The sequence below is a fragment of the Cyphomyrmex costatus genome, unplaced genomic scaffold, assembly GCF_001594065.2.
Source record: "Cyphomyrmex costatus isolate MS0001 unplaced genomic scaffold, Ccosl1.0 scaffold164, whole genome shotgun sequence".
NCBI lineage: Eukaryota > Metazoa > Arthropoda > Insecta > Hymenoptera > Formicidae > Cyphomyrmex > Cyphomyrmex costatus.
The window spans coordinates 363,756-376,841 of NW_017275653.1; the positions used below are offsets into that span (position 1 = coordinate 363,756).

The 13,086-nt window shown below is 32.4% G+C and overlaps 1 protein-coding gene across 4 annotated transcripts; it reads right to left on the reverse strand.

Annotated features, from left to right (window-relative positions):
* Positions 1-605: 605 nt before the first annotated feature.
* FipoQ (F-box/LRR-repeat protein FipoQ) lies at positions 606-9,044 on the reverse strand. 4 transcript variants are annotated; one of them, XM_018537039.1, is made up of 8 exons: positions 9,002-9,044; positions 8,319-8,418; positions 3,594-3,793; positions 3,038-3,312; positions 2,328-2,594; positions 1,732-2,101; positions 1,135-1,338; positions 606-864 (listed from the first exon to the last, which is right to left on the reverse strand). In XM_018537039.1, the coding sequence occupies exons 1-8, from the start codon at positions 9,007-9,009 to the stop codon at positions 729-731; spliced, it is 1,560 nt and encodes a 519-aa protein (XP_018392541.1). In that variant the 5' UTR covers positions 9,010-9,044; the 3' UTR covers positions 606-728. The 4 variants fall into 4 exon arrangements, with proteins under 4 accessions (XP_018392541.1, XP_018392540.1, XP_018392543.1 ...); XM_018537038.1 differs by lacking the exon at positions 9,002-9,044 and having other exon boundaries at positions 8,319-8,528; XM_018537041.1 differs by lacking the exons at positions 8,319-8,418; positions 9,002-9,044 and adding an exon at positions 7,120-7,364.
* Between the last annotated feature and the right edge of the window lie 4,042 nt (positions 9,045-13,086).

Genomic DNA, 13,086 nt, shown 5'->3' on the forward strand with positions numbered 1-13,086 from the left:
TAATAGGGAGCCGTGCCATCGCCAACGTGCGTACCTCGCGGTTAGTAGAAGTTTTCGACTTGAAGAGTGATCCTAGAAGGGACAACTTTGCTGAAATATTTCTAAAAATGTATTTAAAAATATAGCTGAGAGACGCAAATCTAAAAAGAATTTTGTTGGATTATCAAAATAATTGTGTGAGACGCTCAAGTATATCGAGCAATGCGGCAATAAGTTTTGACATTTGAGCAACCAGCTTGAATGTCTTATGTAATGTACTATACTTATTTTGATGTTTTTTTACGCAAAATTATTTACAAACTTATTTTAAGATCTTTATGTAACTAAATTTTTAGATATTTTAACAAAACCATTCTTTTCGTATGACGATAATGGTGATGATGATAACGTTGTTGCATAACGTTGTTTTAAGACGACGACGATGTAATTGCGTTTAGTAGAACACACACTTCTCAGTTCTTTACTCTTTGCGCAAGTTTCGATGTTTTTGAACAATTTGAAAGTTGGGAAACAAATGCTGCTCAATGTAAAAAAATTAAATTACAATTTATTTTATGATACAATCTTGTCTTCTTATTAACTGATCTATACACTAATATTGCCGTAAAGAAAATATCGTATTTTGTACAAATATATTGTTTTGTTGCTTTATTTTTAAATACTTTTTCGTATCAGCAAAGTAGCGGTAACACCCATAAAATAATCTGAAAACCTATGGTCAATATGCCTTAATTAAAAATTAGATCCTTATAGTTTTGCAAAAGATAATAATTCGATACTCTGCAACACGTGATGGTTCTCACAACTGTAAGTCGATCGGCTCGCTCGAAATTCGCTTTGACGATTTCGTAGTATCTTCCGTCGCTGAAACAAGAGTAATGTTTTATAAATATCGCTCATGATATAAGGTGTTTTTAATCATACCTAAATCGTACGATGGTTGTAATTACGATTTAAAGATTATAATATTCTTAACAATATATGAATAAAATGTATTTTAGACTATTGTTTACATTTTATATAACAAAGTGCATTGTAAATATCTTTAAACCGAAATTACTGCACTCATAGTGCAATTTAGGCACAGGTACTATTTAAGCAACTTTACTCTGACATCGCTATTTTTTTTTTTACCTCAGACTTAAACATTTCATCTTGATGCACTTCACACGTAGGATATCGATAGCTTTCTGACTTTTGTCCGAAAATCGTAAATTTTCCGGATCCCATCGCAACTCCAGGCGCTCTAAATGGGGGCAACTATTAGCGATTCCGTCCATTAATTGATCAACGTGAATGTTGACGCCTAATCTCTCTTGAGTGCCCATCACGAGTATTCTGAAATAAATATTATTGAAATTTTTAATTCTCAAAAAATGTTAATTATTCTTAAATTTAATTATAACTAAATTTAAATTATAATAATAGAAAAGGAGAGTCTTTAAATAATATAAAAGCCTGAAACTGGCCGTTTTAATCCTGAACTTGAATTCAAGTTAATTTAATAGGATTTTTAATGTAAAATTCATTGCCCTCTTTCTCTATATTATTTGAATTCAAGTATTACATTTAACAGAAAAATATAATTAGGGTGCGGTCCACTTGACGCTCCAAATCTGGTTATTTAGTAGAAATAAATGACGAATTATCTAGTATATGTATGTTATGATTATCCGACAAATTATTATCTGTTGCATCCCTACTTATATAGGATTAGTCTTGAATACTCACTTTGCATTTGTGAGAATTGGTAATACGCTTTGCCAAAGTTGATCGGTAATGTGCGGCATGCCTGACAACGCGAGGCCGTACAACTGATGACCGTGCCTCGATAGAAACTTGTGCAGGGCGTCGTCACTCAAATTATCGGATCTATCTAAGTCCAGTGCTATCAAGTTCCGAGTATTTCCGAGCTCGGTCCAGGCCTTCAGTACGTTATCGTTGAAATTGTTTAGTTGACCGGCACTCAGAAAGCGCAGTCCAGGGATTCTACTCAGCATGTCAATCAGGCATTCCGTTGATAAATCGGTAGCAGTAATGTCGAGCTCTTGAATGCTCGATTTTTCCCATTCAACTTGCATCACATATTCGCTCTGCAGATCTAAAATATTGCAACACTTTTCCTTTCAAATCTGATAAAAAAAATTACATTTGTATTCGAGCTTCGCATACAGAAGATGTTAGTTATTAATCTACTGACGTATAATTTAGACAGCGTAATTGATTTAAACAAAAATTCGTAAAATGACAGATTAAAAAAATTTTAAGTAAAAATTTTTATAAAAAGCAGGTAAATCAAGATGATCATAGATATAGTCGTATCTCACTTGTTCCTTGCATGAGAAGACACGTCAGTCTTCTACTCCTCTGAAAGAGAGTTTTCATGGTCGAACCAGTCACTTTTGAACAATAATTCACGGCTAAACATTCTAATTGTATACAATTAGAGGAGAAAGCGTCGATATGCGAATCATCCACAAAGTTAATTCCATATAAATTGATGACCCTCAAATTTGGTGTCGCCGATTTTAACTTGTGTACGTTGATCACTTCGTAAATTTCTTCTTCTTCTTCTTCGACTTTCTCATATGTCCCTAAAGAATAATAGATGAAGTAATTATAAAAATGCTTTTAATATTATAATAAATATATAATATAATAATATTTTTACAGAGTGAATCACCCAAAACAAAACACCTGAATGTTTTAAAACTGAAATCCAATGGGTAAATATATTTCAAACAAAAATTGTATGGCTTTAGGGGGGATAAATAATGATAAAATTAATTTTTTAAGGTCATATAAAGACCACTCCTTCTTTTTTTAAATGGTTGTGTGACTATATAATTTTTGTTTGATACATTTTTGAGACTACCGATTTTAATTTTCTAAATATTCCGGTATTTTGTTTTAGGTGCCTCATCTCATATAAATATAATGAAAATCTATTTGTTTAAATATATCAGATTTAATAATAATCAAATTTACAACAAATATATGTATGAGATAATACAAAAATATTAATTTAATTAATTACCGATTAAATGAAGGATTTCTAGACCATTGATGAAATTATAAATTTTCCTCATAAAGCCTTCCATGAAGATCACCTCCGATAAACAAATACACATGTATTTCAATTTCGTAGGAAACGCTTGCATTTCAGAGAAGTCGTGCAGTTGCATCGCAGTCGAAAAGTCAAGTAACATGTGTGTTAGATTTGGACATTTATTAGCTAATTCGTGAAGAACAGTATGAGTGATCAGTTCGATCGGTAATTCGATGTATCTCAATGAAGGTCCAAAGCGTACGCTGGAAATATTAAGTCATCGTTGTTTTATAATACCGTAATTCCGTGGTTAAAATAAGAATGAGCTTTGTTCTTTCGTGTCTCTTTAAACACTAATATATCTCAAATAAATACTTTCGCGACTTCGATTTTAGTTTCAATAACAAGATCTTGAGATAATTCGCCATCATTGCGATAAGTGCCAAATGTTTGTCTAAAATTATTTCTGTGATTATCGTACACTAAACAGCTAAGAGACACTCGAGAAGCGCGAGGATTATGTTGCATTACATTTTTCTCTTACCTGACTAAATGTAACAGATTTTCGAGGGAGCTCACATGGAGCCCACTCACTTCGGGTCTGAGGGACACGTGCTTCCAGAGACGCGTATCGTACGCGATTTGTCGCCAGCGTTTGCAAACGCGAGCAACTCGGCAAATCTCGCGGTGCGAAAGGTAGCAAAAGACATTCAGAAGAACTTTGTCCGGCAATTTTTCTATCGTCTGTATAGAGGAAAGACATTTTATTTATATCTACAAAAATCAACGGCGTACTATTGATTGTGCTATCTTTTATTCAGGAAATTGGAAAACGGAAATCCCTTAAAGAAATTTAAAAATACTGTAATTATTGATACTATTTTATATTAAAATATGTTACTTATTTATTTTGGATATTAGCAATACCTTTAATATTCAAAATAAATTAATAATCAAAATAAATAATTAACTACTAATTAATTCAATACTCACAGTATTTAATTTCTCTAATATGTTCAAGTATCAGATTAGAAAATAAAATTGAATTTAACCAACTTGAAGAAAATCAGTATCAAATTCAATCTCAATCTCATTTCCTAATTTAATATGGACATAAGGAATGACATCGATCAAATATCTTTACGAATTAAATCAATTTAGGCAATTTTGTATCCGTGTTTTTCTGTGCGTTATCAATATGTAACATTTGGCGCAATTTCGAAGTGAATTACATGTGTAATGTAAAATACACTATTCGTCGAATTTGCCCTTCTTGTTAAATCAGGCTATATTTATTAATTTTAGACATCGATTTTGACTTTTCTTTCTATAGAATTTTCATACAAACGTATATATCGAGTAATTTAATAATGTTCAATACTGTGTGTTAATTTAATTTTCTCGATAAAGATTCTATAAAACCTGACGTGTGAAGTGGATTTAGATAGTCGTGCGAAAAATAGACGATCGAACAAACGATCGTATTACATCGGTGTTAAATAAATCAACTTACGGTACGACTTTTAGCGGCGCCGCCTTCAGAAACGTACATCTGAGACGTTTCTAAGGCGATCTGACCCCAAACGTCTACACCACCGAGATCCATAATGCTGCTTCTTTTAACGATAGATCAAAATGAAGAAGGCTTTCGTAATAATTTTCTTCACGTATATACGATCTATTTTCTCTCTTCGATAAATTAGATATTTAAATATTTATTTTTCGGTTTTATTACTATTTTATTTCGTAAGGTCACTTTTACTTTTTTGCTGTTAAACGTCACCATACAATTGCAGCTTATTTTGTCATAATTTTCGCATAACAAGAATTCTCAATTCGTGCACTTTAATGTTTTTAAACGTGAACGAAAATTTAACAAGCAGGAGATATTAGTAACTGTTTGCAGTTACACGATTTGTTACGCGATTTGCAGTTACGCGATTTGTTGGAATCACGACACAACAGACAGAATTCGGGGAAGCTTGAACTACAAGTCTTCAGCAGTTTTAATCGGATCGCGCTTGCGCGTCGCCCTAAATATAAGACTTGGAAGGCTTGCTTGCACTTTATTTTAAACCCCACTGCTATCCACATCTACTCGTAATACTATAAGTCTTACATTTTTTATGAAATTTATTTTTTGATACAAAATCAAACTAGAAATGACCATTTTATTCTCAATCGCCACACATGATTGAAATTTTAAATACATATATATTTCGATTATCAGTGAAAAAATTAAATTTACAATACTTTTGATGTATTTTGTAGTACGGTTGGTATCTATACATATAATATAATTATATAATATCGTACATATAACTTATTAATAAATAATTTTATTTATATTATAAATAATTCGTAATTATTTTTTCATAAATACATACGTTATTTTAATTATTATACACATAGAATATATCTATAGATATATTCCAGTTATTTTTGGAAATTTTGTAATATTTACACTTGTTATACTCTTGGCATGCTCACAAAAACTAATACCATTTGGAAGAAACAAATTGGCAATAAATTTTGTATTATTATTTAACATTGACATAGCAAATAAATACACACACAATATATTATACATACATATAACTTAGAATATGTAATATGAGTAGAAAAACATTATTTCACTTCTATAATTATTAATTTTTTATTACTATCCTTTACTTAATACATCTACAATATACCTACACAATAATACTGTTCCATAATCCGTGTGTATACAATTTTTGGAAATTAGAAACACTCAAACACGTTACCTCACTTCTGTGTCACGTATGGTACATCACGCGTATGGTATTACGGTGCATCCAATGTACGCCATATGACCCGTATATAATTCCATATTAACACACCATTATGTCTCTAATGTGTGCACAAATTTACTTTAGATAATATAAAATTTTACAGATCATCAATATTTACATAAACACTTTATTAAAGTGACAAGAAAAGGTTGTTTAGTATAACATAAATATATATTGCGGTTGTAAAATACAGAATTTTATTATTGCTTTTCTTTATGCAGATGTATTAAAGAAATTGTAGCGGACAGCGAACGCATTAAACATTTTTTAGCAACTATCAGCTAAAAATATCTAATACTATTGCACAACAATTCATTACATGATAACATTTCTGTAAAAAGTTATTGACTATACCCCATGGTTTCATTATGTTCTTGTAGGTTCTCTTGTGGGTGATATTATACATAATTTTTTCAACGCTAAATTATTCGCAAAGCGAATCCTTCCGTGTACGATTGGCACGATTTCAATGCACACTTAATGAATCACCAGCAACAGGTTACATCGTCTGTCGCGTAATTAAGGTGCACAAGTCTCGTGTTGACCAACGGAGTTAGTGACTTATGATACTAATTACACACCTAGAAAGCTGAACAACCTCTAATCGGAGCATCAAACTATAGTAGTAGAATCTATATTCATTAATGATTAGTTTGTTATCAAGGAAGCTTAATACAGATCACTGTCTTTAATTATTTATTCATCAAGTTGTAAAATAAAAATAATGCAAAAAAATACTGAATGAAAACTAATCAAAAGAAAACTTGATGACATTTTCTACGTTATACAATACAATATTATCGTAATAATGGATTAGATTTTTGAAACATATTATATATAATAAAACATCTTGTTCTTCACACATCACATGCGCACGCGCACATACGCACGCAATTATTATAAAGGCTATATATGTGTGCGTATAATTATTTTATGTTTTATCTGAAACGATCAAAACTGCCGCAAGTAGTGGTACATTAATACCAGAAAGACAGGATTTGACGACGCCCTTATAAGGATCGTAAAGCAACTAATTTCGATGATTCATACAATGAAAAATTTGTAATTTTAGAACGTATCATAGTACTATAAAGTACTTTTGTGTAAAAGATTGCACGTATAAGTGACAACGATTTTGTCATGAAAACAGAGAAGAAAATTTATATATAGATATCTTTTATGAAAGTATTACAAATTGTTTAAGATTTAACATGTTGCTTTTTTGATCGTATAATGGATTCAAATGATCAAAATTACCGTCGGTTTTCCTCGATGTGTCGTGCTAAATTCTTCCTTGGATATTGCGCTGACATGCTCCACGGCTAATTGCGTCCAAGTAGTCATTGTTAAAACTTAAATAATTTTACTGAAAACTGTACTAAGATATGAAAAACTAAAAAATTTCAAATACGTTCGCGTTTGTGTTCCTCAGTGAAATGCACCGATGATCCATGTATAAGAGAACCGAAAATCGATTTCGACTGATCGAGCGGATCGGCGTTTGACCGTTCTAACAGAGTCAGCAGTTGCGACTGAGTTAATTAGTTATAAATAAAGGCAAGCAAACAGGCAGGTAGGCATCAGGCCAGAATGGGAAGACCTATTGACATTCCCCGACGGCATTGATGTGACAGCTCGCTACGTGGAAAAGAAACGCGAGAAAACGCGACGTATTAGCTACGCGTCGTGAAATTTCTCATTCGGCTGAATCAGTTTGCCAGACAGTGATTCAGATGCTCGTGAATGACTCCGCGTTATAGATATAAAAAGAGATTTGTATATCACGCATACATAAAAAAAATTATTTGTCAAATTATTGTGATATCTAAAAATTTAACTATATTTGTATAATATAGATATACGACATAAAAGTAATTATATTGGCCATCAAAATAATTATGTCAAGACTGTTAAACTGAAATGTCTACATAATTATTTGTCGTATTTAGTCTAATAAATTTTCTGTATCTAGTCTAATAATAAGATTATTTTCAGTTCTATATTTACTGAAAAAGAGTCTGATTGCATTAATTAGAATTCTAGTTAAAAATAGTAAAATCAGAATTTTTTAGTTATAAATCTATTTTAATTCTAATTGGTTACATCTATTATAATATTCTAATTGGTTATATTTATTATAATTCTAATTGAGAAACAAGAATTCTGATTGATATGATTAGAACCTTCTGATTCATTCATTTTCAACTAGAAACTTTCTTTAGTCTGTACAGCTAATTAATTATTAGATATTTCAATAAAAACCATTTATTTTCGTGTACTTGCAATCCGCAGTCTCGAGTAAGTGTGAAATAAAAAAGTCCATAACCTTTAATTATTTAAATTGAATTAATTGTAAATTATTTCCGATTCTATAAAGTTACATATGCAACTATTTCCTCGATTTTTTCTCTTTTCCAATCGAACGAGACAGATGTTGCGAAAACAAATTCACTTACCGTATTAGGACGCCTTATTATTTTCTCTGGGTCATCTCCCTCGAAGACGTTCAGTTGTTGCAGCGCAGCTTCCACGCTGAGCACATTCCAATTCGACATTCTTCGCATGTCCATGACGACGAGATAGAGACGAGACAATTGATTAGAAAAGAATCGCGAGGTACGAGTTGCGAGAGAAAACGGATAAGCAATGAGCAATTCTCACACTGTTATTTTGTAAGCCATCTAGCAATGACAAACGTATAAAGATGTTTGTCAATGCTTTATTAATTATGCAAAGGGAATTTAAAACGGAACATAAAACGACATCACAGTTTTTTCGCACTTGTTATAAAACTCCCCGCGACACTTGAGACATCGGAACGTAAACCCATGGACTGAATTGCAGCTTTTTGCAAGGATTTCATGTATATATTATTTATGAATTGTGTGTGCGTATTAAGGTCTGAAAAACGCACGTTCTCGATTCTCGAGCACGATTTTTTCTTTTCACTCTCGCGAGGCACGGTAACTTATTCGCCAGGTTTTCACAATCGCAGAACTATTGTGTCGCGAGCACCGTCAGGAAGCCTCGGTAGATTTGATAAAATATAATCTTGATATTTGATCCAATTCTGACGTTTTCGTGCATCTAGCTTATTAGTCGAGAACGGGCGTGGTTTAATAGACGAAAAGTAGCGTACTCAGTCATCTCGTCGTGATGTTCGTGTAGACGTCCGTCTGCGTTCTGCGAGTTGGAGGAGAAAAATTTTGTAACTAAAATTATCGCGTGTTTCCCGCCGCTTCCTCAAAATAGACCCACTGGAGTGCTCCGCGAGCACAAGCACCTCTCGTGCGAGCGAATCATTCGAGCGAGAAGAGACACCAATGTACATTTTTTATGTGCAGTCCGCCAAGAAAACAGATGTTTGTTCTGTACATACATCATGAACATGAAACAATGGACCGCTCGTATGCGCTCCTTCCATATAAAACATTCGTTGTAATTTTTATCAAAAGCTGTAGTTATAGCTTTCTCATATATCATGTATAACTAGTTACGATACAGATATCTTTAAATATGCAATCACGTTTAAAATTCAAATATATATCTATAAGCTTTTAATATTTTCGAAGCTATTAAATGGGAACAATACAAAAATAAATAACTCAAAGGAATAAAATAAAATTGTGGAAAGAAAAAAATTGTTTATTTAAATAAATCGGTTATTGTTATCATGCAGATAATTAAATGTTAAACAAATATGTCTAGTATTTAGAAATATATATTGTGACTATGATAAACATACTTCAATTATCTGCGCCAAAACGTGAGATTGTGTGACTCATAGCTTATGACTTATATAATATACATACATTGTTATTCTATGACAGAGAGATAAAAGAAACACATTTTTTCCGTTTTTACATAGCCAATTACACGATATATATATGTATATATATAAAATTTATCGACAAAATTATTTTATTCTTTAGCTAATATTTTTCAAGACTTCAGACATTTTCTTATTCTTTATATTTTCTCTGTCCAGTTTGGAAATTACTCTTATGGAAGAATTATGTACTTCGTATTTAAGTGATTAATTTTTAAATTCACAGAAGTTATGGAAAATTCTTTTAACAAATTTTGTTAAAAGCTTTCTTCTCTCGAGATCGTGAGATTTGTACGAAGGCCATGTATTAGGTATCACAAACGAATTTCCCGTTGACCGAAATCCAAGCGGAAATCCCTTGGCATTTTGCCACGCTAACTCTTGATTAATTAAGGCCGATCTAGTGAGTACTAAGTATAACGCACAACGATCGAGATATGTACTTATAAACGTTTCGATCTAATAGCGTATTAAAAATGACTCTCGCTTTTCTGTCTAAATTATTAATGCATCATCAAGATCTTTTAATTGTTTGAGGATCCGCCAAATTACAGTATCATGTCTTGAACTCACTAATGTCTAGCACTCACGTTGTGACTCAATTCTGATACACTGAGGATAAACTTATCAAATATTGTATCGAATTGCTGAAGAGGACTCGAAATTGAGTTGAAACGTTCAATCAGCTGTTGACCTCAAGATCCACAATAAAAAAATTTGTTTAACGTAAGTATTTATACTATTTTTGGTGCGCAATGTTAACTGCGCTGTATACAAACTGTACTCTCATTAGCTTTGTTTGATTGTTCCTTTTTAAACTCAGGCTCCACTCTTTGAAACCCATTTCCTGCCCCTGTCAGGGAATGCAGAACACTCAACTGCAACAGCGAGAACTGAGATAACTGTCGCTCTCATTTAAGCGCGTCGTCTTTTTGATCGCTTGTTTTATCATCACTTCTACTCTCTTATTGCTTATTGTTGCGAGTGTTATTACATATTATTACAAGTAGATAATATTGGCTACCGCACACTCTTCATTACAACATATCTATACATTAATGAAAACCGATGAAAACCGATGAACTGAAAAACAATTTCAGACTGCAGTAACTGTTTTATGATATAATTCAAGAATAAAATATTTTTCATTCGATCTTTAATTATCTGTTTTTGTCTTATTTTGAAATATCAATTTTGCACGTAATGAGCTATAAAAAGATATGCTTTCTGTTGAGAGGTACAACTTGACGAAGTTACAGATTCTGGTGGGGTCCGATGAGGAAGGTAACTATAAATAGGTATGGATACACGGATATTACGAGGAAACTCTTAGGAGAATATCGATTATAAATATTGATTAGACTTCCATATAGATTCTAATACAGTTATTATTAAGAAGAATGTCTACTGGACTGTTCATGTGGACTTTACGGATAGTCCATATGTGACAGGAACATCAATTCTACGTACTCATTTCTGTTTTTATGAAATAGTCAATATTTTCCTTTTAGCAACTATGTTAGAAAATATTTTTTTCCTTAAAATCAGATATGAAATCGAGGCTCGTAATCGTACTATTTCGAAATCAAAATATTTATTGATCATACTGCTGTAGACATAAATGTCTATGCAAATTATCTCATTTGATAAAACGCTAAAATCACAATTTAAAACTTTATCACATTTGTACTCTTTTTTTTTATACATTTAAACATTATCAAGCATCGTCTACGTAATATAGATTATCTCTAAACGTTTGATATAAATAAGGAAAAGCTTTCATCGGATTTCTCAGCGAAAATTGTTCTTACAGAAAACGCCGATTGCAAAACAATTATATGTATATCGAATTATCGATTGCGCGATAGTAGTCGCGGTATCTTACGTTGTCTCTTCACTGTGCGATATATTCCGAGGAAGTTTTAAAACATCGCGCATTTAGACAATAAGATGTTACATAAATCTTAGTGCTATCAAATCGACTATGAAAGCCGATAAACATTATACCGGATGTGCGACTTTGTATTGCGATGTCTGTTGACGAAAAGTCTACGTCTAATTATAAAGACTCGCGTTTGATCACGCGAATTTAGCATACATACTCATAGTTCGCAACTAACTACGCGTCTCTTTTTCCTCACTATTTGCGGCTATATATGGAACGAATGGAACGCGAAGTACAATAGATAAGATTAGCAAATTGCTATGAGAAGCGACGATACATTCCATTATCGGAATGGAAAGTAATTATGCGATAACTCTGCAATAATTCCATAACTCTGAAATCAAAGAAATTGATTGAAGATTAATTAGATAACACACGTTACAACATGATAATGAAAAATATTATTACAAAAAATGTACTAGAAATCAGGTTTTTTTTTCTCGTGTTTTAATTTTATCGCACATGACAAAATTTTGCTGTATAAACATTGATTCATTCCCAATAAGCAGCACACGATATCCTATGTGCATCCAGTCAATATCCAAAGAACATCCTCAAAGATGGGGACATCTTATTAACGACTTTAAGATACCTTTTGAAAGTCTACTCTATCTATAGGCTATAAATCAATATTTAAGCAGAATTCTAAAGAATCTGTGAAATCTATTATATAAACAGATTTGTTTGAAAATCTCGAGGAAAATCTCAAATGCGATGTATTTTATATTATATTGTAGACTGGTGTTATCTAAACATATGTTTTTATCAGCTAGTATTAATGAAGTGCAATAATTAATTTCCGAGAAATAAGGGGATATCTGTTTAAAAGACCTACGTTGGTTAATATCGGCGACTTTCCTCTATATTTAAAAAAAAAATTCTTATTTTAAGGACCTTTTAATGAGTTTTTCTCTCAAATTTGTAACAAGTATACTCAAAAATTATTATCAAGAAAATGTTGTTTGTTAAAGATAAAAGAAATAAATTGTGTGATCTCATTAATTTCTTACGATTAGTACAATAATAGAATATTTTTCTGCTGTGTGTACTGTACACACTCGATCTTCCTGTTTCTGAGTACGACTTGGAGGAGGAGACAAAAGATCGAGCTGCATTTATATTAGTTCGACATCGGAGAAACTTGAAGGTTGTGATTGAAGGATGAAAAAGATCGAATGCGTCTTCGTTCGAAAAGCAGCGCCTCTATCGAGCTCGAACGAACGTTCCACGCAATTCGCATCTTCCACCGCGCATCCTCCTCGCTCTTTCTCCTTCTCCCTCCCCTCCCTCCCTCCCTTTCCCCCCCACCTCCACCGTTCTCTCTTTCTCTCTCGCTCGACCGTATCGCCCTCTCCGTTACTCCGCTCTCATAGTATAAGTGTGTATCTAACCGACACCGTTGACCGTTGTTCTCTCTCGCTTTAGCAGGCTATAAAAGGGGCCGTCTACG